The sequence below is a fragment of the Hippopotamus amphibius genome, chromosome 11 (assembly GCF_030028045.1).
Source record: "Hippopotamus amphibius kiboko isolate mHipAmp2 chromosome 11, mHipAmp2.hap2, whole genome shotgun sequence".
In the NCBI taxonomy this organism is placed as follows: domain Eukaryota; kingdom Metazoa; phylum Chordata; class Mammalia; order Artiodactyla; family Hippopotamidae; genus Hippopotamus; species Hippopotamus amphibius.
This window is the reverse complement of record NC_080196.1, coordinates 66,264,260-66,288,916: the sequence shown is the minus strand read 5'-3', so window position 1 is coordinate 66,288,916 and position 24,657 is coordinate 66,264,260. Positions and strand designations below refer to the sequence as shown.

Sequence of the window (24,657 nt, the reverse complement as noted above, 5' to 3'; positions counted from 1 at the left end):
GCTTTACTGCATCACTTAGTATCCGCCTGAGATGAGCACAATGTCCTCAGTTGGGAAGGTGCAGAGGAAATTTACCCTTTTTGCACTGAATCACTTGCTCTCCTCCTTGAAGCTACCAAACTCTTGCTCACTTGAAATGCCCTTTTCTAAGTACCTGCATTGTTCTGCGGGTATCAGCTGATCCCCAAATCACGTTGTAGGCTTGGGAAGACTTTTGATTTTAACATTTCACCCTGAGTGTCCTGTTGCAGTATTTCTCCTCTGACTGAAAACGGCCTTTTCAATGGCAAACGCAGAGGCATGTGTTTTATCGACATTGCAATTGATGGATTCGTCTTGGGAATGGGGATTCTGAGGGACTTTTAGCAACACACAAACGTGAATACCATCTGGTGAGCTGCTTCCTGCAGAGTTAGGAATAAAATCATGAATAGCATTAATGTAAACCACATGTATTAGTGGTACCCACCCTACCAGCTCAACAGACTTACAGACTGAAACGGAACCAGAAATGGTCTTTAGGAAACCAAACACTGAACTTCTGTGTTCCTCTAGGAAAAGGGAGATGAATTTAGAATCTTGGTTTAAACACATAGGAATTCTAAACGCCCATGCTTTTGCTTCTTGCGTTTAGATTTTTAGGACAAAGAGTAGCCCAAGAGGCCAACTCTGAAAGCAGCTTTTGATGTGATTGTGGACATCTGTCACTCACCAATTCTATTAAAATTGAAAGAAATACAGAAAATCATTGAAGGTCTTTGAAGCATCGTGGCCCCATGCGTTTGCAGCTGTGCCCATTGTACTTAACCTGAAAGAATACTGGCTCATGAGGAGTTTTTGTGTTTCTCAAGGACAAATTGCAGAGGCGATGCTGATTTTCATTGGCACAGGGCAAAGGGCCATGGAGAGCCTGCCGGAGTCATGTTAATGGAGACTGATCTTTGTAGCTGTTTTATTTTCAAATATCACTAGGGAGCAAACTTCTCTGCTGTGTGGCTTTTGCTTAACTTTTTCTTGATAAGATATGGCTTGGCTGGATTATTATAATTATAATCTATGGGGGCTGTATCTATGACTGCAACCTAGATTTTGAAGTCTTTTCCAAAGAGTTTGGAAAACTCTCATTGTGTCTGTCTCCTGCTGCTTAAATCCCCCACAGATGTAGGGAGATGGGAATGGGATATTCTTTGCTCTCTGCTGTCTATCTGTCTGTACCTTCTTATTTATTGAGTCTCTACTACGTGCCAGATGTTGTGTTAGTTGCTTTCTATTGTTCCTGCATCAGCACTGCTCCTATTTTGAATTCCACATCCCCTATTTAGTTGCCACTGTTGGCCATGAGGAAGGGGACCTCCCAACCTTTTGTTCTGTTTTTGCCACCTGCTCCCATTTCCTTTCTCTAAGACATTGGGAGGCCTTGGTGACATTAAAATCCATGTTGATAAGATTGGCCATGAGTTACTAATTGTTAATGCTGGATTAAAGGTATATAGAGGTTCATGATACTATTTTTCTACTTTTATGTAAGCTTTAAATGTTTCATAATAAAACATTAAAACAATTCATGTTGATGACCCTTCCAAAATCCTGGTCTTAGGGTCCCTGAATATGATCTTGGCCTCCATTTCAGCTACTATGGGCAAGACCGCATGTTGGACTTCAATATCACTCAGACTATTTCTCTGCCAAGATCTCCAACCATGAAATTTTCTTATCTGGACTCACTTTCTACCTTACCCATTACTACCCCATGTCCCCTACTGAGTTCATTACTGACGAGCATCCAGATCTCAGATCCCCTCACTGCTCTCAGTTCTCAGAATCCATTTGTTTTCCTTTTGGCTTCAATTAAGCTCCTGCCTAGTCTAGGTCCCTCAGATTGGACAGTGAAATGATTCTCAAACCACCACCCTAATTGGCCACTCATTTGTCTTTATATGGTATCTGCTCTTCCAGTCTTCAACCATGGAAGCCCCATTACACATTTTTTTCTCTTGCTTATTTACATAGAAAATATACCCTGACCACATTACCTGGGTACAGTCCATCTGCCGGAAAATAACAGGCATTATACCTTTATGGACTATCTTATGACCTTCCATCATCCCTTTATTTTCACTCACATCTTAGCCATCCAGAGCAGCACTGTCTGCTAGAACTTTCTATGATGATTGAAATGTTCTCTGAATCACTACTGTTCAAAATGGCAGCCACAAGCCATGTATGTTACCTACTGAGGGCTTGAAATGTGAAGACTAAGATTGAGAAACTGAAATTTAATCCTATTAAATCCTAAAAAATCCCAATTTTCATTGATTTAAATTTAAATAGCCACATGTGGCTAGTGGCTCCCATGCTGGACCACATGGCTCTAGAACTTTTGGGCATTGTTCTAATTTCAGCATCATTGCTGCTACCTGGAGAGTCTTCCTGCCAAGGTGGTACATTCCCTTCTCACCACGAGGGCAGCCCTTCTGTACCATGGATACTTTCTCTCTTGTTGGTACCTTTGTTTTTGTCTCTGGGGTAGCCTGACTTGATGCTGGGTACAGAGATTGAAAATCCTTGTCCCCTGCCCAACTCTCTCCTTCTGTAAGGCCAACTGTTATGCTTTTTTCATCACCAAATGCGTGGAATCCCATTCTCTCTTTACTGAACCCCTGTAATGGCCTCTGGCTAGTTTCTTTGCTGCCATTTTTGCTCCCTTAGGGTCCATTCTTTACCCAGTAGATAGAATGACTATATTGAAATGAAATTCAGACTTCCTCTTCCCCTCTTTTGCCATTTCAGGGATGTTATGAATGATTTAGAGTAAAATTCTCCTCTTCTGCTTTTTGCAGAGCTAGCTTCTCATCCTTCAAATCTCAACTTGATTGACACCTTCTCAGAGAGGTCTTCTCAGATCAGTCTAAAGAACATCCTCATCTTACTGTTTCCGGCCCTGTTTTTTGTCCTTTGTAGCATTTATTGCAGTTTGTCCCTGTTTTATTTGTTTAATTGTCTTCCCCTATCGTATGCACGTTCTATGAAGGCAGAAATCACAGTAGTTTTTGCTTTCTCCCCATTAAACCTCGACCACTTAACATGTGACAGAGACTCAATAAAGAATTGTTGGATGAATTACTGAATTATTTCCATTTTCTTCCTAGGAGAGTGTGATAGGCCATCCTCTTTCTACTTAAAGTCTGGTCCATGGACTGGCAGCATGGTACCACCCGGACTTTTAGTAGATATGCAGAATTTCAGGCCCCATCCCAGACCCACTGTATCAGAAGGAGCAGCACTGGTCTAGCAGACTGACCAGGAGAAGAGAGTGGGGTGCTTCCTGTTATTGCCCCCTGAGTTCCACCATGGGCCCCAGAGCCATCCGTGGCCCTTGTGGTGGTTCTCTTTCTACTCAAGGGGAGTAAGAATATTTGTCCAACAACAGAAATGTACAAAGTCTCCTGACTATTCTGTGGAAGTGCGGCTTACATTTTTCATGTCTTAGTTTGTCAGCTACATGGGCTCGTTTGAGGCTGGACTGCAGGGCTGTGCAGAAGAAAGAATTGCTGATTGAAGTCCTGACGTGTCGCTCACTGGCTGTGTGAGATTGGGAGTATTCCATAACCTCTCTGTGTCTGTTCAACACCTGCGTTATAAAACTAGCCTGGATGTGGTACATCCAGACAATGGAATATTATTCATCACTAAAAAAAATGAGCTATCAATACATTAAAAGACATGGAAGAACCTTAAATGCATATTGCTAAGTGAAAAAAGCCAATCTGAAAAGGCTACATAATGTCAGATTCCAACTATGTAACATTCTGGAAAAGGCAAGAGGTGGGGAGACAGGAAAAAAAGATTGTTTGTTACCAGGGGATGGTGGGGAGCAGAGGGGTGAATAGATGGAGAAATTTTAGGGCAGTTAAAATACTCTGTTTGATACTAAGATGGGCAATTGTTGTTTGTCCAAACCCATAGAGTATGCACCAAGAGTGGACCTTAATGTAAACTGTCGAGTTTGGATGATTACCAAGTGTCCATGTAAGTTCATCAGTTGTCACAAATGTACCACTCTGGTGGGGGATGTTGATAATGGGGGATGCTGTGTGTATGTGTGTGGGGGTGGGGATATATAGGAAATTTCTGTATCTTCCTCTGGATTTTGCTGTGAACCTGAAACTGTTCTTTAAAAATTGTCTTAATAAAACAAACAAGCAAACAAACGAACGTAGCCAGCATTTATAGCGTGCTTACAAGGAGCCAGGCCCTGCACTAAGTGCCTTACTTGCCTTCATACTTAACACTCACAAAACCCTATTAGATCCCTTTTTGTGATCACTGTAGTGTAGATGGACATTTGGAGCTCAGAGGCATGGAGTACTTTGCACAAGGTCACATAGCTGGTGAACGGCTAAGCCGGAATTCAAACCCAGGGCTGCCTGTCTCCAGACTCTGCTCCCCCTTGGATGACAGCACCTGGGGTTCTTGTGGCATCCCAGTGAGATACTGCAGTGTTGATAGACTGTGATTAAGCCATGTGTAAATGCTAGTTTTAATCTGGAGTGAAGACAAATGGCAGGTCCCTGAGCACATGACCAGCTTGTACATATGGTCCCAGAGTGTCTCAGCCAGCTACACCACATCTGCTAGTGTCCAGACTTCTGGTTCTTCTCTGGGAGGTGCAAGACGAGCACTGCAGGGATGGTAGCCCTCTCCGTGGACCAGGGAGATGATCTAAATGAGAAGCAAAGGGAGGACTGCTCTTCTCCAGGTACTGCGCACAAATCCAAGACTTGGAGCAGGCTTCTGGCTGCTCTGTCAGTCTGTGCCTTATAAGTGAGAGCAGAGGAAACACAAAGTGCTCATGCCCCCAGAGCCAAGATCACAAAATGCTCACTGGGTCTCCTATTCTACGCACTTCTGTCATCTCTGCAAGCAGCACAGAACAGAAAACTCATCCCCTTTTCACACTGGGGAACAGAACAGAAATAGAAAGAGGTGAAATTGTTTGCCTAAGGTCACCGACTTCATCATGCTTAAGAGTGAGGACCAGGAACTTAAACATTTCTTTACTCCAGGGCTTCCCTGGTGGTGCAGTGGTTGAGAATCTGTCTGCAAATGCAGGGGACGTGGGTACGAGCCCTGGTCCGGGAAGATCCCACATGCCGTGGAGCAACTAAGCCCGAGTGCCACAACTACTGAGCCTGCGCTCTAGAGCCCACGAGACACAGCTACTGAAGCCCACATGCCTAGAGCCCATGCTCCATGAGAAGAGAAGCCACTGCAATAAGAAGCCTGAGCATTACAATGAAGAGTAGCCCCCGCTCTCCACAACTAGAGAAAGCCCGCGCACAGCAACAAAGACACAATGCAGCCCATAAATAATAATACTAATAATTAATAGTAATAAATAGTAAAACATTTCTTTACTCCAGATTCAGAGCTTTCTCTATGCTTCTGCCTAAAAAGCCGATGTTTCACCGCTTTTATGCTAAGCTCTGTCTCAGCATTTCTTCTGATGTATGGCCCAAATTCTGCTTCAGTGGGTCTTGCTCAAAACTCATTTCTTTGGTGAACCATCTTCTAATCTCATATGACCACAGGCTCTCCTTAGACGGAAACTCCCGAACATGGTCTTTGAAAAATGACATCATAATCTGAAAAAGAAATGAAGGAAATTGAAACCAATCTTTGTGACGTACTATTTTTATTTGGTTGCTTGTGCTATTTAGATGAAGAGGCTGCAGGATAGGGACTATATCTTTTCCATGTTTTATATCATGCTTAATAAGTTCTCAGAATATAATAAATGTTTCACAGGCCAGTGAAAAATTCCAAAGCACATAACCTACTGGGGAGGTTGTAAAATTATTCATGGCTGACATTGATGAGAGGATCAGAGTTTTTACCCTACAGGGAGAAGGCACTGTGACATCCAGGGAATCCAGGGGTTATTCTTGGGAAAACCAGATATAGAGTATTTCAATAAAACCTATTTCCAGCATGAATGTGATTAAGACATATACAAATGTACATAAATTAGGGTACTAATTTATGCCATTCTATGATAAAACTAATAATTGGTGCTGGTTATTCATCATAGGATGTGCTAATTTTAGTATGATTCTCAAAGGAGGATAAATATTACTGATTGAATGAGATAATACATGTACAGGAGAGCATATGAACAGTAAATCTCATATATGTGTAAATGATTATCTTGATGGAATCATGTCAGATGTCTGAACAACTGAATGAGCATTGTGGGATTATTGGAAAAATAAAAGTTCAAAGATGTTGGACGCGCAAAACTTGAAACTGGACCATCTACACTGTACGGCAGTTAAGTGGAGTGTCAGGAAAAAGAAAGTCCTTTAGTAATTTTTTTTTAATTGAACAGACAATTTTATTAAGTGGCATTTTACACAGGGTTTGGAACTTAGCCTGCAAGTCAAGAAAAATTAAGTAAATGAAAAAGAAAATGTGCAAAAAATGTGCTGCAGGCGCAACAAACAAACCGTTTTCTTTAAGAAAAAAAATGTGATCACAGTACACTTGACTAAATTATTTTAAAAAGGAAACACAAAAAACAAAGTGCATGAAAATTATTGTACACAAAAGGAGACAAAGCATAAGTAATTTTTTAACTTCTATCACACGTTTCTATAAAATAACGGCTGAGGCTAAGTTCCCTCCAGATAGACAGTTGAGAACCTCAATAGATTAATTACCCAGAAGAGTAAAGTCTCGAGTGTTTCTCCCTGGCTACCAAGTCTGATCCATTGTAAAGGGTGTTACGCCCATGAGAAACTGGCTACACGATCAGGTTATAAACGGATATTAAGGCAACTTACTTATCACCATCTTAAGGCATTCAGGATTGTCTTGAATAAATGGTTCTGCTTGTACTGTTTTACTTAAGAAATTCTTTGATATAAGAGGAAACCTGACTTTAGCAAGGATGTCAACCATAAATGGCTGGCGGTTAGGTTCATCGTATTTCAACCACCTGACGGCAGCGTCATAAACCTGATCCTCTGCCCTTACAGTCAGAGTGTCCTGGTTGAGGAGATGTGTAACTCGCTTGACATCAAGTTGTAGAAATTCATCAGTTTTATAAACTTCAGTAAAATGCTGATGAATGAAGTCATCTGCAGTTGCTTTCAATTCAGGACAGTCTAGACACTCTGCCAGCACACTTATACCAAGACAATTTGAAGCATCAGCTTGTGCTTTCAAAAAATCAACACACATTTTCTTCACAGGTTCAATCTGGTACTGGTTTGCTGCATCTAACGAAGACTGAACATTGTTGCTATTCACAGAAATTCTAGCGGTGTAAGCGAATTCCACAAGCTGTTCGATGATGTCAGGTTCAGCGTCTTTGAGCTCCACTTCCAAGGACTTTGATTCAAGCATGTTAGTTGTGAACATTAAGTTAAAAAAATGACTGGCTGCAGCAAGGACAACACGATGAGCAGGTATCTTTCTTTCCTGGACCATAAGGATCCCATGGCACAATGTTTTCTGTTTCCGCATGGTATTCATGACGCCCATGAAGCCTGCCAGCAGTTTAGCTTCCTCGCGGGCGGCAAGTTTCTTCTCGGTCTTCTTCTTGCTGCTCTTCTCCACCCCGGAGGCTGCCCTCCTCCGTCAGCGCGGTTCACGCCCGGGACTCGCCGGGCCCGGCGAGGGGGCTGCGCGCTGCCGGCACGGGGAGGCTTCGGTGTCCCAAACACCGGGGCCGGGACGGCAGCGGCGTGGCCACTGCGGTAGGACAAGGCCCGGCGGCCCCCTCAGAGGCTCGCGGGGAGGTAACGTCGCCCGCTTGCTGCGGCTCCCGCAGAACCCCCTTTAGTAATTTTTGAACGTTTGTTTCTTTATCTGTTGCAATGTCCGGATATCGATTTTCATTGCAAATTAACCCATTTGCTGATGGGTATATGTGTTACTGAAAGGCTAAGTGCTTATGTATCCTGTAATAGTCCAAGCATAACTATAGAAGAAGGTGAATAAAAAGAAATTTGGGGGTCAGTAAAGGAGTGGGTACATAAAACCACTGGAAAGCAGAGGCTGTGAGGGTCAAGTCCAGGTCAATGGTCAAGACTGGTATGCGCGGGTGGGAGCAGAGTGACCTGGAGGAAGGTGTCCTCAAGTAAGAGTTGAGGCACGGGGATGGGCTCTCACAGTCTTGTGAGAGAGACTGTTCAATTAAACGCAAAGTGCTAGCTGCTAAGATGACGATGATGACCTCTTTGATCGTCTCTTAGGTATCAAGCATATATTTTACCTGCATTTCTATGTGTCAAAACACATTATGTGAACACTCTGACAAATAGGAGTAACTATAGGATGCTCTGAAATCACATAAAAGGGATCTCTAACCTAGTCTAGGAGGATTAGTTTAGGTTTCCAGGAGAAGGGGAATGTCTTAAATCCGAGTGGAGAGGAGACAGAAGTCCAAGAGGGAAGTAGGGTGGAGAGAGAAGGGCATTCAGGTGGCACGTCGAAATGGCAAAAAGATAAGCTGATTCCCTCTCCTCCAGACTTTAGTCCTTCTCATCAGGGTTACGGATGAAGTAATCGCTGGCAAGAGAGTCATCCCATACAGAATCAGAAAAATCGAGTTCCCTTCCAAAGCTGCTCTTACCATGTATGGTAGCTATTGCTCTTGTTCACCAGTGTGTCTGGTTCCTTCTGCAGTCACATAGAAGATTAAACTAATTTCCCTTATCCCCAAAGACACAGCCGTGGAATTTGCTTTGACCAGTGACGTGTGCGCAGAATTGCACTGGGTGGAGGCAAGTAAATTTTGGTGCGCTGCTCTCCACCCTCCTCTCTGTTTCATGGAACCAGGGGATCATGTGCTCTGGAGGGTATAGCTATAGGGGGATGGATCCTCTTTCAGTGTCTGAGGAAGACTCCTGAGGGTCTTCTTTCTCACTCAAAACTTGATCTACAGCAAGTTTTGAGTGAGAAATAAATTTCTGTTCTGCTAAGTCGCTAAATTTTTTTGGGGGGGGGGTGGTGTTCATGACCACCACATAACATTGTTTTGTTTGCCTTTATTTCAGTTGAGAACCTTTTTGTTTCTAGATTTACATCTTGTTTTTGCATCCCTTGACTCACTTTTACCATAAAGTATTATCTTCGGGTTCTTAATGCATTTACATTTTTGCTGGAATGAGATGAATTTTCAAAACAATGTACTATTATTTACAAATCTTCTGGTGAGTTTCAGATGGGAGTTTGAGTTAAGAGTATAAGAAATGCTTCTATTGAAATCCTATATGGGTAATATTCTGCAAAATATACTCAATACTGTATTATTACCTTCAATGTTTTGATGCTTGTTTTTGTTTGGTTTGGGTTTTTGGGGGGGAGGGGGTTTAGTGGTATAATGCATTCTATATTTTACCTATCATCACTAATTAAAGAGAACTTAATTTTCAGGTAATATGACATTCCTATATTTATTAGGAAACAAACTCTTTAAAAATGATAGATGTGGGTTAAATCCATATATCCTTCTGGAACTATTTTTCTTTTAATAGAGAACATTTCCACTACATTGCTAGACCTCACAGTTTGCATTAATTAAAATATGCATTAATACACTTCACTGAAGCCAGAATTTCAATGTTAGGCACTTTTGGATGGTATGAGAAGGTTGGACCCAAACTTGCAAATTTGGCCCAGTTTATTGCTTAGAATCTGCTATCAGTTTTGTTTCCCAAAGTAATTTAAAGGCAAAGTAAAAACAGGTTAATAAAAATTCAGGCGCAAGTACATTGGTAGACAAAATGATTAAAATGAGAAGCTGACCTGAAACAAGGGAAAAATTTCCAGGGAAATTCTGTTTATTATATAATTTGCAAAGGATAAGGGGATCATAGTCTTTTCTGGGGTTTTTTAATTTGGAGACCCAGAGAAAAATGGTAGGAGATTATAAGATTTCTTCCTATAGAAGAGATTGCTCACTTGAGTTTTTTTCTTTCTTCCTTCTCTTTTTTCTTTTTAAGGAAAAACAAAACAGTATTTTTATTGTAATATTTGATAGTATCTTATTGTAATTTGAAACATATCATGGGATTTAGAAAATGAGCTGCCCCCCACTGATAACTTTCAGGAACCTAAAGAATTTTATTGAGATGTCCTAAAGCCTTACTGTGACAGCATTTACATAAGAGCAGTATTTATTACACTACGGTTATTCTCCTGGCCCCTGAGAGTTTAGTTGCTAAAGAGATAAAGTGATTTGTTTGCTTTATTGATGAGACTCATCTTACATATAAGACAGTGTTCTGTGACAATTTAAGGACAGTAGGACAGTATTCAGAAAAACTTCCAATATATGTGTATATTCTTTTTTTTTTTTTTTTTGCTACGTGTTTGTGCCTTTTTGTACCATTTATTTGAGAGCTCATTTTCTAATTTTAAAAATCTATTCCTTCCCTTCCTTCCTTTCCCCCTTCCTTCCTTCCTTCCTTTCTTCCTCTCTCCTTCCCTCCCTCCCTCTCTCTCTTCCTTCCTCCCTTCCTCCCTACCTCCCTCTGTCACTCCCTCTCTTCTTTCCTTTTCTGGAGCACCTGTCCCATGATTAAGCAGAACGCTACACTCTGTAGGAAACAGTGGAAGTAAATGTTGAGATGACTGAGATGGCGAAGAAATTGGTTACATCTCATAGACTGAAAGAATGGTCTTTGTCCTGATTCTTTCTACACTTTTTTCTTCCAGATTCCGTCATGTTTCTGCAAATAGTTCTTCATGTTTCCCTGACCTTTCCCTCCTTTCTTCTCCCTCCTGATGCAGCCCTGCCTGACGTCCACTCTCATGCTCATTCTGTCTCTTAGCTTCTTGGAGGAAATAAAGTGAGATGTTTTAAACTTCCTTTGGCAGAAAGAGGGGTACTTTCTGATCATCCTTTTCCCAACCCTTTGACTTAGCAGGTGTTGGGGACTTGTTTTAATATTTCCACAACCCCTGTCATGCAGGTTACATCATCTCATCACCTTACCAAGTTGGCCTCTGAACAAAGAGATATAAAAAATGGGAATGATAAGACCTACCCTGGCAAAACAATTTAGCACCAGACTATTTCACGTAGTGCATAGCTTACTGCTATATACAAAGCTCTAAATTATGTGGTAAGATAATTACAGATTAAAAATTGTGCCTTAGAGATAATATGTGCAAAATAAAGTAGAATAAAGAGTGATTCACTTGTGAGCAAAATTACACCATTACCAGAAAAATTAAATTCTACACCTTGAGATTCAGCTTTCCCTTGTGGGGTTCATCCTGAGTGCACTTGTTTCACTTTCATTTGGTTTCTCTTTCCTGTTCAGTGTCCTCTGAGAAATCAGTCTTCAGGTAGTTTGCTAGCAGAGCCATTGGCATTCTAAGCAGGAAGTCAAAGTCAAGTGCAGAAATTGGATTGTCAAAGAAGGAGCTTGTGGGTGGTCTCCCCAGTTCTCCAGTGTTCATTTCCAGTACACCATGCGGTCTGTAATAGCTACTTGGTGGAGTAGAAGCAAAAGCTTTAAGCTTCTCCACAGTTGTGAGTGTGCAAGCACACACAGATAGCAGTCTTTTATATACAAATGCACACATATTCAATTGCTTCAGGGTCTAAGCATGTTTACCCTTCTGATTCATATACATATGAGCACATACATGATATCCTGTTACCAGACTTCCCTGTACAGGGCGAGCTTGAATGAGGCACAGCAGGACAGATGGTCCTAGGTGATGATGAACGCTACTTTCAAAACATGGGCCACCCACTTACCATTAACAGGGTTGACAGCAATTACTCAACTATTGGGTTAACTCCCCCAAAATGAGAACACCTTTTATGTTTCCCTCTGCTTTCACCTTTGCAGATGAGTTGTTTCATTAATGAATTGTCTCCATCAGCTTAATATGCACCAGGGCAACAGAGCCAAGGATCCTCTCAAACAACTTATATTGGGGTTTAGAATGTACTATAAAAGTGAACTTATTTGTAAACGCTATAGAGCATATTTCCCATTCTAGTTATATTTTATTTTCACTGATGGTGAAAATTAGTCTATATTTCCCGAGCACAATACCAGCTGAAGTTGGAGGAAGGTGGTCTGGGATTGTATTGAATGTAAAGGGAAAATGAGGTGGAGAAAAAACTTGCCTTGGATAGAAATTTCTTTTTTTTTTGTGGTGGTAGAAAGCAGACTAAGAAGGACTATGAACACATTGATAACTTTTTTTATTACAAAACATGGACTTGTCCACCTGATTTTTTGTTGTAGGAACAACTTATTTTTTATCAGGAAAGTAAAACATACTTTATAGGAAAAAAATACAAATCAGCACGCCCAAAATTCATCTCAGTTTAAAAATACATTGATTGGGATTAGATCTGCACTGTAGGATCTGTGCCATGTATTAAGAGTAGCTATCCCTGGGGAGGGATTGCCAGTTCAGTAATTTCATTTTTATGGTTACTTTGGAGAGAACCAGAGAGTTGCTTTAAAAAATGCTGTTAAATTAGATCTGTGTGAGAGATAACTGTAAACGACTTGAAAAAAGAAGAAAAACAACAAAAATTCCGTGAAAACCTAGAAACGAAGTACTCTAATCACATCCCAAGTTCTATAAGTTTTGTTTTTTCCCTTTAAAGAACCAAACTGGAATGGTAGCCAGCACCATGTGGGTGTGTGCAGGCACACCCAGCTCTACTGGCATTTGATACTCAAAGAAGAAGAGCCTATGGCTTTATAGCAGCAGATTACCAAATAAATATTTATTTGTATATTTTAAATTACAATAAAATCTCTAAGGTACTTTGTATCTTTTTTTTTTTTTTAAACTTTGACTGTGTTGGATAACTTGTCCTACTCTTTCTTTCCACGTTTAATTCTATAGAATAGTAAAAAAAACATAATCTAATCAACCACAGGCAAACGTCATCACTTCTGGTTTTCTTAGACTTTCAGATTTTTAACAAGTAAATCTTTTATGGTAAGGTAACTGTAGATTTACATGCAATGGTAAGAAATAACGCAGGTAGGTCTTGTGTCCCCTTTACCCCGTTTCTGCCATGGTAACATCTTGGAAAACTAGAGTAAAATATCACACAGGATCCTCACGACGATATAGTCAAGAAACAGAACATTTCATCCCCACAAGGATCCCTCCTGCTGCTGCTTCTCTCCCGCCCCCATCTTCTCCTTAATTCCTGACAACCACTAAGCTGTTCTCCATTCTTTCATTTTGTCATTTTAAGGATGTTATATAAATGGATTCATATAGTATGTAACCATTTGGGGTTGGCTTTTTTCACTAAGCCTAATTCTCTGGAGAGTCATTTAGGTTGGGAATGTATCAATAGTTCCTTCCTTCTTACTGCCCAGCAATAAGAAGTTTGTTTACCATTTGTTTACCATGGACTGCAGTTTGTTTACCATTTACCTACCGAAAGACATTTTGGCAGTTTCCAGTACTGGGTTATTATGAATAAAGCTGCTATAAGCATCAAACACAGGTGTGTGTGTGAACATAAGTTTTCATTTCTCTGGGATAAATGTCCAGGAGTATACCTGTTGGATTGCATGGCAACTGGTGACTTCGTTTTTCAGAACGTGCTAAATTGTTTTCTAGAGCGGCTGTGCCTTTTCCCATTCCCACCAGGACGTCAGGAGTACTCCACACCCTTCCTAGCATTTGGTGAGGCTGCTATGTTTTAATTTTAGCTATTCTGATAGATGCGTGGTACTATTATTGTGGTTTTCATTTGTATTTCTTTCATCATTAATGATGTTGAGAATCTTCTTATGGGCTTATTTGCCATCTGTATGTCTGTTTGTGTCTTTTGCCCATTTTCTAATTGGGTTGTTTACATTTTTACTGTTGAGTTTTGAGAGTTCTTTATCCTGGATATCAGTCCTTTGTCAGATACGTGCCTTGTAAATATTTTCTCCCAAATTATAGCTTGTCTTATCATTCTCTGACAGGGTCTTTCATGAAGGAAAAGTTTTTAATTTTGATGAAGTCCTGCTTAGCAATTTTTCTGTTTATATGTCATAGTTTTGGTGTCAAATCTATGAACGCTTTACTTAATTCTGGATCCAAATGTTGCCTCCTATTTTTTTCCCTAAAAGTTTTAGTTTTGTTTTCTATTTAAGACCGTGATTCATTTTGGGTTAATTTTTATAGAAACTGTGAAACTTAGGTTGAGTTTCTTTCTGTCTTTTTCTTTCTTCCTGTGGATATTCAATTGCTCTAGCACCATTTGTTGAAAATGTGGTTTTTCCTCTATTTTTGCTTTTTACCCTTTGTCAAAAACTCAGTTGGACATATTTGCCTGAGTTATTTCTGGTTTCCCTGCTCTGTTCCACTCACCTATGTTGTCTATTCCCCTGCCAATACCAAACAGTTTTCATTACTGTAGCTATATAATACATCTTGAAATTGGGCACATTCTTTCCTCCCTAAAAGGGAAAAACTCAGTATTTTTTTCTTGTGTAGGAAAAATCCCCACTCTTCCCTACTGTGTGTTTCTTCCCTGTGAGTGTTCGTTACTACTTACGTAAAGCGCTTTACTTCTGGTCATTGAAAGTGTTTTTCCCCACACCAGGCAATTCCCTGCAACACCAGCTGGTATCCTGCAACTTAATTAAATTCTGACACTATCTACCTGGAGAGAGCATCAGATCCCACAGGTGAGCGGCTCAGACCCACAAGACCACCCTCCCCCCACACTCAGATGCCAGTCACAAGCCTAGGTTTTCACCTGTGCTTCTGACCAACCCACTATAGATTGGAGGTGCCGATGACTCCTTCCTTGGGTTCGATTAATTTGCTAGAGCAGCTCACAGTACTCAGAGAAACACTTACCAGTTTATGAAAGGCAATGATAAAGCATAAAGATGAACAGCCAGATGAAGAGATACACAGGGTGAGGTCTGGAAGGGTCCCAAGTACAGGAGCTTCTGTCCCTGTGGAGTTGGCGTGGGTCACGCTCCCAGTGTGGATGTGTTCATCAACCCGGAAGCTCTCAGAACCTCATATTATTGGGCTTTTATGGAGGTGTCATCGTGTAGGCATGGTAGATCATTTACCCCATTTTCAGCCCTTCTCCCTTCTCAGGAGAATGGGGGGCCAGGGGTGAAAATTCCAAGCTTCTAGTCACGCTTGGTCTTTCTGGTGACCAGCCACCAATTCAGGAGCCACCCAGAGTCGCCTCATTCAAACAAAAGATGCTCCTAATACTCTTACTGCTCAGGCACTTAGAAGGGTTTCAGGGGCCTTGTGTCATGTACAGGGTCAAAGACAAATACTAGAACAAGAGTTGCTCCAAGTGTTCTCATCACTTGGAAATTACAAAGGTTTTACGAGCTCTGCGCCAGGAACCAAGGGCAGAGACCAATATACATATATTTGTATCATCTCACAGTCTCACTTTATTTTTCTTTTCAAAATAGTTTTAACTCCTTTAGGTATTTTGCCTCCTAATATAAACCTTAGGATAATCTTGTCTACAGCTATAAATAATCTTGCTGTAATTGTGATGGGAATTGCACTGACTGGTATACCGGTTTGGGGGAATTGACATCTTTATGCTGAATCTTCTGATCCATGAACACACTATGCCTCGCCATTTATTGAGAACTTTGATGTCTTTCATCAACGTTTTGTAGTTTTCAGGCCTGGGTATGTTTTGTTAGATTTACACCTAGTATTTTATCTTTTTTTGAGCGACTACAAATGTATTGTATTTTCTCTGCCCATGTGTTCACTGATGGTATTGATACCTAGAAAAAAATTGTGTATGTTTATCTTGTATCCTGTGACCTTGCAGAACACACTTATATATTCCAAACTTTTTTTTTTTGTAGATTTTTGGAATTTTACATGTAGACAATCATGTTTGGTATGCATAAGGGCAATTGTATTTCTTCCCTTCAGATCTATATGCCTTTTTCCCCCTTTCTTGTCTTATTGCATTGATTACAGCTTTCAGAGCTGTGTTGAGTAAGAGTGTGTGGGAAGACATTCTGGAACCTTTTTGAAACATTGAAAATGTTGAAGTATGTGGGCCGAGCGATGGGATTCAGAATGTCCTGCTTGAGCAGTGGAGGAGCTGAGGGTGCGGGGCGTGGAGACTAATATCACCCTGTTTGGTCCTGAGGGATGGCTGGTTAGCCAAAGACGGGTAAGATTCCTCAGAGGAGGAACAACCTAAGACAGGCACAGTCACAGAGGGGCCAACAGGGGTGGGGCATAGAACCTTCCTTATATCACCCTGTTTGGCCCTAGAGGATGACTGGTTAGCCAGAGACGGGTAAGATTCCTCAAGGGAGGAACAACCTAAGACAGGCACAGTCGCAGAGGGGCCAACAGGGGTGGGGCACAGACCCCCAATATCTGAGAAAGGTCTCCTGCCCCCAGGGCTGTTTTGCTCTCCACCCCCAGCTCAAATCCACACCTGCTCAACTCAGACCCAGGAAGTAAACAAAGATAATTGCCTCAGTCATGTGAGGCCTTTGATTGTTTATGAGTGTAACCTGAGAATGTTAGCCCACGAACTCAATAAAAGCAGCCTGGGATGAGTCAGCGGGGCTCTTGATCCGAGAGGTCTTGAGCCCCCCCCGTCCCACTTTTCTCTTCAGTCTGTGTCTGTGTCTTCTTCATAAGCTTGTGGCACCCGTCACTCACCTCGAGTCGCCGAGCTGGTCTCGACAAGAGTGGTGAGGGCTGATATCCTTGCATTGTTCTCAGGCTTAGGAAGGAAGCATTCAGCTTTTCACCATTAGTGGGTTTTTTGTTTTCGGTGTATTTTTTTTTTCTTTTTGGTAGCTGTTCTTTCTTGAATTGGAGTTCTACTATTTCTATTTTTCTGAGAGTTTTTATTAGTAATGAGTGTTAAATTTTGTCAGATCCCTCTTCAGTCTCAATTGATATGATCACATGGAGGATTATTGGTTGTTCTTCACCCTCCACTACTGAGAGGGAATTCATCCTTTAGGACAATGACATATATGGCTACTGCTATCTGCCCTGAAGCCGACGGTCCTGCAATAATGCTTGGTTATCTAGTCCTTGCAGGTCATTCTACATCTTTCTCAGGACACTTGCTATTCAGTTCTAACAGTGTTCTTTCAACTCCTTTTGCTTTTAAAGTTCTCTTGGGAGTAGAGAAAAATCTAGAGGCTCTCCTATACCGCTACAGGGCTAGGACTCTTGGGTGTTTATTGGGGTAGCATGGTAAGGGTGGAAAAACCAAAATTACATTGAGAAGTCTCAATTCAGGCCTGTCCTTGATATATGTGGGATATGAAGGTTTCATATTATAAGGCCAACTACACAAAAGCTATTAAAGCAACTAGCAAACTCTTAAAGATAAGTCCAACCTTCTTACACTAGTAAAATAACTCTATAATGACAAAAAATAAAAATATGCATAAAAATATGGTTTGTATATGACTGAAAGTCAGCAAAATATCTAAGGTGGATGAATTTAATTATTATTTTGCATATATATGCATTTTATTGATGGGCCAATGAGGTTTATGTAAGTAATAAGATAAAGGCACACATAACTCATACATTAGTATATATTTATTTCATAAAACTTGTTTTTTGTATATTCATCTCAGCAAAACCACTAGTTATGTTGTTATTATCAAGGTTTTCTCATAATTTGTATTCTATTCATAAAAAGGATATAGTTTACAGTCTTTCTAGATGTGCTAAAGATGCTTCTTATATAGGTTTTTTATTAATTTCAATTTGGATAAACTTTCTTCTACTGAGACAATACTAAATGAAATGATCAGTAAAAATGTTTAAGGATATGTCTGTATTTATACTTCTGTATTTTGGTGGAACCCTACCTTATGTGCTGACAAAATAATAATTTATAATATGCAATATTATTGCCATTTTTAAAGGTGATATATAAAATTCGTGTTTTCTGCCTAATTGGGTTGTTTTGCCCCTTGAAGGCACATATATGTGCCTTCAAGGGGAAAAACTTCAAGAATTGAATGTCAATGCTCTTTACTCCAAGGGGAAAATATGTATGTATATATATATATGTATAATACAATACATATAAAATATAAAACCTCAAAGGTTTATATTTGAAATTGTGGGGGTTGCTAGGCAAGTCTGGAATCCATGTAGCAGGCTGTCAAGAAGGGCAGGCTGGAAACTCTCCAGCACTAGCTGAAGATGGAATCCACAGGTGGAATTTCTTTTTTTCCTTCTTCCACCTTCTTTTTCTTATGGCATTTCAGTTCTTTGAATCAAGTCCAGTCCAACATCTAGAGTAACATTTCTTACTTAAACTGATTATAGACTTTAATTACATCTACGAGATACCTTCACAACAACATGTAGATTAGTGGTTGGATAACTGGGGTCTTCTTGTCCTCCAGAACTGCGTGAGCCAATTCCTGTAATAAGTCTTCTCAGTCTTCTCATAGATATAGTTCTCTTCTTGGTTCTGTTTCTCTGGAGGATTCCGACTAGTACAGCACTTTTTAGAATACATATATTTATATATATTACATGTACTCTGTAAAGTTTCTATGGATATACAGAGTACATTGCATCAAATCCAAACTTTGGGAGTAAATTTTGTTAGTTCTAGTCATCCATTTTCTCTGCTAATCTCCAAGCTCTACAAGGGAGACCCCGAGTCCTATTCATCTTTGTCCTCCAAAGCTCAGCACAGTCTTGCTGATATGCAAGTTCAAATTTCAGTAAAAGAAAATGACAATGGTTATTTACTGAATGCCCAAAATATTCTAGGCAGTGTTCTAAGAACTCCATGTGTAGCCAACCCAGCGTCTTGGTTTGCTGGGACTGAAGGGTTTCTGAGATATGACACTTTGAGTGGTAAAACTGTAAAGATCCAGGCAAATGGGGATGGTTCATCATTCTGTCACATATATTAACTCCAAGCAAACTGTAGAGTAATTAACGACCATTAAATAATAAAACATTGTGAATTTATTAAAATAATGCCCTCAAATTACAAGAGTACTGAGAAAAGCTCAGTAGCTGTCCTCAGTCCTACTGAGTCTCCAGATCTTCAGTAAATTCCTTACAGGTAGCAAGTTCTTTAAAAGTGCTTTTTTTCTCCTGCAGTTCAATATCAAAAAAACAAACAACCCAATCAAAAAATGGGCAGAAGACCTAAATAGGCATTTCTCCAAAGAAGACATACATAGCCAAGAGGCAGATGAAAAGCTGCTCAACGTCACTAGCTATTAGAGAAATGCAAATCAAAACTACAATGAGGTATCACCTCACACCGGTTAGAATGGGCATCATCAGAAAATCTACAAACAATAAATGCTGGAGAGGATGTGAAGAAAAGGGAACCCTCTTGCACTGTTGGTAGGAATGTAAATTGATACAGCCACTATGGAGAACAGTATGGTGGTTCCCTAAAAAACTAAAAATAGAATTACCATATGACCCAGCAATCCCACTACGGGGCATATACCCTGAGAAAACCATAATTCAAAAATACACATGCATCCCAATGTTCATTGCAGCACTATTTACAATAGCTAGGTGATGGAAACAACTTAAATGTCCATCAACAGACTAGTCCACCAAATGGATAAAGAAGATGTGGTACATATATACAATGGAATATTACCTAGCCATAAAAAGGAGCAAAATTGGGTCATTTGTAGAGACATGGATGAACTAGAGACTGTCATACAGAGTGAAGTAAGTCAGAAAGAGAAAAACAAATACCGTATATTAACGCATATACGTGGAATCTAGAAAAATTGTACAGGTGAACTAGTTTGCAAGGCAGAAATAGAGACACAGATATAGAGAACAGACATATGGACACCAAAGAGGGAAGGTGTGAGGGGGATGAACTGGGAGACTGGGATTGACATATATACACTAATATGTATAAAATAGATAACTACTAGAAAATAAAAAAAAAGTAAATTTTGAAAGTGCTTTTTTATTTTATACTAGAGTATTGTTAATTAACAATGTTGTGCTGTACAACAAAGTGATTCAGTTATACATATGCATGTATCTATTCTTTTTCAAATTCTTTTCCCAATTAGGTTGTTACAGAATATTGAGCAGAATTCCCTGTGCTACAGTAGAAATATCCTATGGTATCACTTAGAATCTAAAAAAAAAATGATACAAATGAACTTATTTACAGAAAAGAAACTGACTCACAGACTTAGAGAAGGAACTTATGGTTGGTGGGGGGAGGCATAGGGAGTTTGGGATTGACCTGTACACACTGCTATATTTAAAGTGGATAACCAACAAGGACCTACTGTAAGAGTGCTTTTTAAAAATTATGAAATCTGTGTTTCCTTGAATGTACAATAGGACAGGATTACAGAGCACTGAATTTATTTCTTTACTTGGGAATGTAGTTACTATCATAGAGGTTTCTCAGGCTGTTACATGCATTATCTCATTTAATTCTGACAACAAATTTTGGGGGTAGAAATTACTGTTCTCTTTTATAGATGAGGAAAATGGAGGCTCAGAAGAGTAAAATAATCTACTTCAAATCACAGGTAAGTGGCAAGGCAATGAACAGTGCAATTATAGCCTTTGCCCTTTCTAAGGCTGCACAAACTGTCTCCCAAATAATAGAGAGACCTTACGTGAAGAGGGAATGTCCAAAATGTATATGCCAGTGGTTCTCCAAGCTCAATCCCACCTCCAGACTTTTCCAGAATAAAGGAAGGCTCTGCTCTCTGGTCCCTAATTCAATGGGGGCACATATTAGGTTCTCCCAAGGATGCTCTTGATTTTGCTTTGGAAGCAGGACAGGGCAGGCTCAGTGTTCTATAGCAGGAGTGTACCTTTGGGTAGGAAGTAGAGATCTCAGCTTCCACTCAAGTGGCTCCAAACTCCATGCGTGTTTGGGGAGAAGTAAAATGCCCCAGCACTTTCTAATCCTACAAAATCCCTTTGAAGATCTCCCTCTAATTAATTTACAATCTTTGCTTTCAGAAGTGTTTGAAGGCTATGTCACTGGACCTTTTTGCCTCCTCAGCAAGTCCTCTGGAAATGTGACCCTCACATACAGAAGCTGTGGTGTGGCAGCCACGCAAATGCACTGCTCAGCTCTGCTGCTGCAGGGAGCTCCCTTGACTGACAGCCCCAGAGGCTGTGCTCCAAATCTGTCACTGTTTGTGTCAAAGCCACGGTCTCCATGGGCTGCTCCCAGCTAATGACCGAGTGTGTCAGGGGTACTAAGACAGGTCTGTTCCTCTCAGGTGGGGAACTTTTCTGAAGAGAGATATTGGCTCCAGAACTTCTGACTGGCCTTCTTTGAACCTTCGAGGTTGGCTGGAGGTTGAGATTCTCTGTACCCAACTCTCCTGTCTTCCCCCCTACTTCACCATGGTCAGACTTGAATTGCATTCTTAAGGTTCCTCCTGTCTCCACTCTACCTTCCCCTTTTTCCTAATGGGACTTTCCCTCAATACACTCCTTTCACATCTACACCTGTCTTGGTGTTTGCTTCTCAGAGAACCTAAACTAACACATATCAATACTGAATACCCACTGTTTTCAGTTTTGAGGACTAAGCCAAATGCTAATCTGAGACAACAGAAAAAATTGCATTTAATATCCTGCTACATATGCCATGCAGTCAAATTTTAGAGTATTTGATTTAATACCATATATCTGAAACCAAAGCATTTGGGAGGAGGCAGGAAAGAGAGTAGACTTGTATCAATGGAACATTTGAAGAAATAGTATTTAGTCTGGATGATCATTTAGTCTGGATTCTAGCTCAGTTTACTGGTATAAATGGAAACCCCAACAATAAGGAAAGCAGAACAATAATAAAAGAGGGTTGATGTGGGACCCTGAAGCCAGTTATGTGGCTTCTGAATTTATCTCTTTCTCTTACTAATAATGGTTTTGAATACAACCCTTCATCTCTCTGGATTATGCTTTGTCTGAAAAGTGTATAAGTTTTTAATTCTACCCAAGAGAAAAATATTATCACTCTCATTCTGCAGATAATGAAACTAAGGCTGAGAGAGAAGAATGTAACTTGCCCAAGTTACCCAGCTAGGAAACAACAGAATCAAGATTTGGACAGATACCAGGCACATATCCAGAGAACACCATAATACAAAAAGACACATGCCCCCCAGTGTCCACTGCAGCACTATTTACAATAGGCAGGACGTGGAAGCAACATAAATGTCCATCAACAGAATAACAGATAAAGAAGATGTGATACATATATACAATGGAATATTACTCAGCCATAAAAAGGAACAAAACTAGGTCATTTGTAGAGACGTGGATGGACCTAGAGAGTATCATATAGAGTGAAGTAAGTCTGAAAGAGAAAAACAAATATGGCATATTAACATATATATGTGGAATCTAGAAAAATGGTATAGGTGACTTTATTTGCAAAGCAAAACTAGAGACACAGACATAGAGAAAAAATGTATGATACCAAGGGGGAAAGGAGTGGGGTGGGAGGAATTGGGAGATTGGGATTGACACATATACACTATTGATACTATGTATAAAATAGACAACTGATAGAAACATACTGTATAGAACAGGGAACTCTACTTAATGCACTGTTGTAACCTAAATGGGAGGAAAGTCCAAAAGGGAGGGGATATATGTATATGTATGGCTGATTCACTTTGCTGTGCAGTAGAAGCTAATGCAACATTGTAAAGTAACCATACTCCAATAAAAATTAATTTTAAAAAAGATTTGGATAGCAGGGATTGTGGCTACAGTCTTTGCTCTTTTCATCCATTTAAAACCCTATTCAGTAGTCTTTAAGGTGTTTCCAATTATTAATTTTATGGATTTATACACTTGAAATTAAAAGATAACATTTTGTCTAAAAGCACATTTTAACTGCGCATGGATTTTCTGTCAGAAGGGAACTACCTTATTGGACCATTGTAGTTTATATTTCATTGGCTGCTTTACTGAGCCTCATCAAATGTATTTGCTTTGCAGAGCTGCAGTGGATTAATCCTGAATAAGTAATTTGGAAATGTTTTTATTCATTTCTATGGAAACCATCTATTTGGATTTTCATATATCAAGATGATAAAGATTTGTCCCAGTCCAATTGCAATCTTAGTTACAGCAGTGTCGGCTTACATATTAAGGGCATAGTTTTGCTCTGATGGCCCTTCAGAAATCTGTAATTGGTGTGGAACACTGACACTAACAGAATGTGTCTTATGAGGTCCTGTGAGTTAGGCTTCCGCAGATTAGTGGAATCTTTCTTGATGGAACAAGCCCTTTGGAATTTATTAACACTCTCTGCTTCATCCATTAACTACTCACTTCTCACACAATCCATTTGGTCTGCCTTTGCTAACGTCTTAAAGAGTCAAACATGAATCTGAGACTTAATTGACATCTGTAGTAATATATACCAGACATATTCCTTGGCTTTTTATCCCCAAACAGGACTTTTTTTTCCCCCACTTTGGGATAGCAATACTACTTTTATGTATTTTTCTTCTACAGAGTAAGCGTCTATCTTTTTACTCTCAGAATATGTCATCCTGCCTCCAGTATTACTTTACTCCCTATCCCCGATGGTTTAAGGCTTTTAGAGCCATAGTATCTCCTTTCTTCTGCAGGTTGCTGAGAGAGTTGTGTGTTTGTGTGGGGGTGGAGATTGGGGGCCGTGCAGTGCAGACCACCTGGAGACTATGAACCATGTTTAAAGAAACAATACTGTGAGGCGCCTATTGGTCTAAGAATTTAAGCCACAGGTGTTAATCCTGGGAGACTGTGTAACAAATATGCAAGATCTGTCTATTATCTATTATCTATTATCTATTATCTATCTATCATCTACCTACATCTATCTTTTTATCCATTATCTATCATGTCCATTTGCCAATTTATCTATCATCTCTTTTTCTCCTATTTTCTTTCATGTCCAATAATTTCTTAAATTTCTTAATACACTGCTTAGCTACAACTGATTTATAATTTGTCAAATAGCATCTAATATGCCAAAATATTATCAGCCCAGAAATGCTAGGCTTTTAATGTAGAATGAAGTCATGCTCATTTTCATGAACTATGTTTATTCTTTTTTTTTTTTAATTTTTACCATACCTATTGGTATTATAGCTACATCAGCTTTCTTTTGGTATATTCTTTTATTTAAATTTTTTCTCCTGTTAGGATCGTATAATGAGTTATTTTTAAACCAGTCTGACAATCTTATTCTTTTACTTGGAGTATTTAGTCCATTTTTCTTTAATGAAATTACTAATATAATTGGTTTTATATCTCTCATCTTACTATTTGCTTTTTTTTTTTCTTTTTTAATTTAATTAATTAATTTATTTTTTTAATTTTTTGGGGGGTACACCAGGTTCAATCAACTGTTTTTATACACATATCCCCATATTCCCTCCCTTCCTTGACGCCCCCCCCTTGAGTCCCCCCCACCCTCCCTGCCCCAGTCCTCTAAGGCATCTTCCATCCTCAAGTTGGACTCCCTTTGTTATACAACAACTTCCCACTGACTATTTTACACTTGGTAGTATATATATGTCTGTGCTACTCTCTCGCTTCTTCTCAGTTTCCCCTTCACCCCCCGCCCCCTCCCATACCTCGAGTTCTCCAGTCCATTCTCTGTATCTGCTT

General features: G+C 39.8%; 1 protein-coding gene across 1 annotated transcript; it reads right to left on the bottom strand.

Moving 5' to 3' along the window:
- Positions 1 to 228: 228 nt before the first annotated feature.
- On the bottom strand, positions 229 to 21,408 carry LOC130830918 (kelch-like protein 7). The gene is made up of 4 exons (XM_057698205.1): positions 21,069 to 21,408; positions 7,728 to 7,872; positions 6,843 to 7,633; positions 229 to 404 (listed from the first exon to the last, which is right to left on the bottom strand). The coding sequence occupies exons 1-4, from the start codon at positions 21,406 to 21,408 to the stop codon at positions 229 to 231; spliced, it is 1,452 nt and encodes a 483-aa protein (XP_057554188.1).
- Positions 21,409 to 24,657: the final 3,249 nt, after the last annotated feature.

Bases quoted from the DNA above. Each gene is read 5' to 3' on its own strand.
- LOC130830918 (XM_057698205.1), bottom strand. From the start codon at position 21,408: ATGCAATTCAAGTCTGACCATGGTGAAGTAGGGGGGAAGACAGGAGAG. The intron at 7,873-21,068 runs GTATGTGAGGGT...ACATTGCAACAG, and splicing joins GCTGCCACACCACAGCTTCT to ATAAAGAAACAAACGTTCAA. The intron at 405-6,842 runs GTAAGTTGCCTT...CTAACTCTGCAG, and splicing joins ATGCCTTAAGATGGTGATAA to GAAGCAGCTCACCAGATGGT.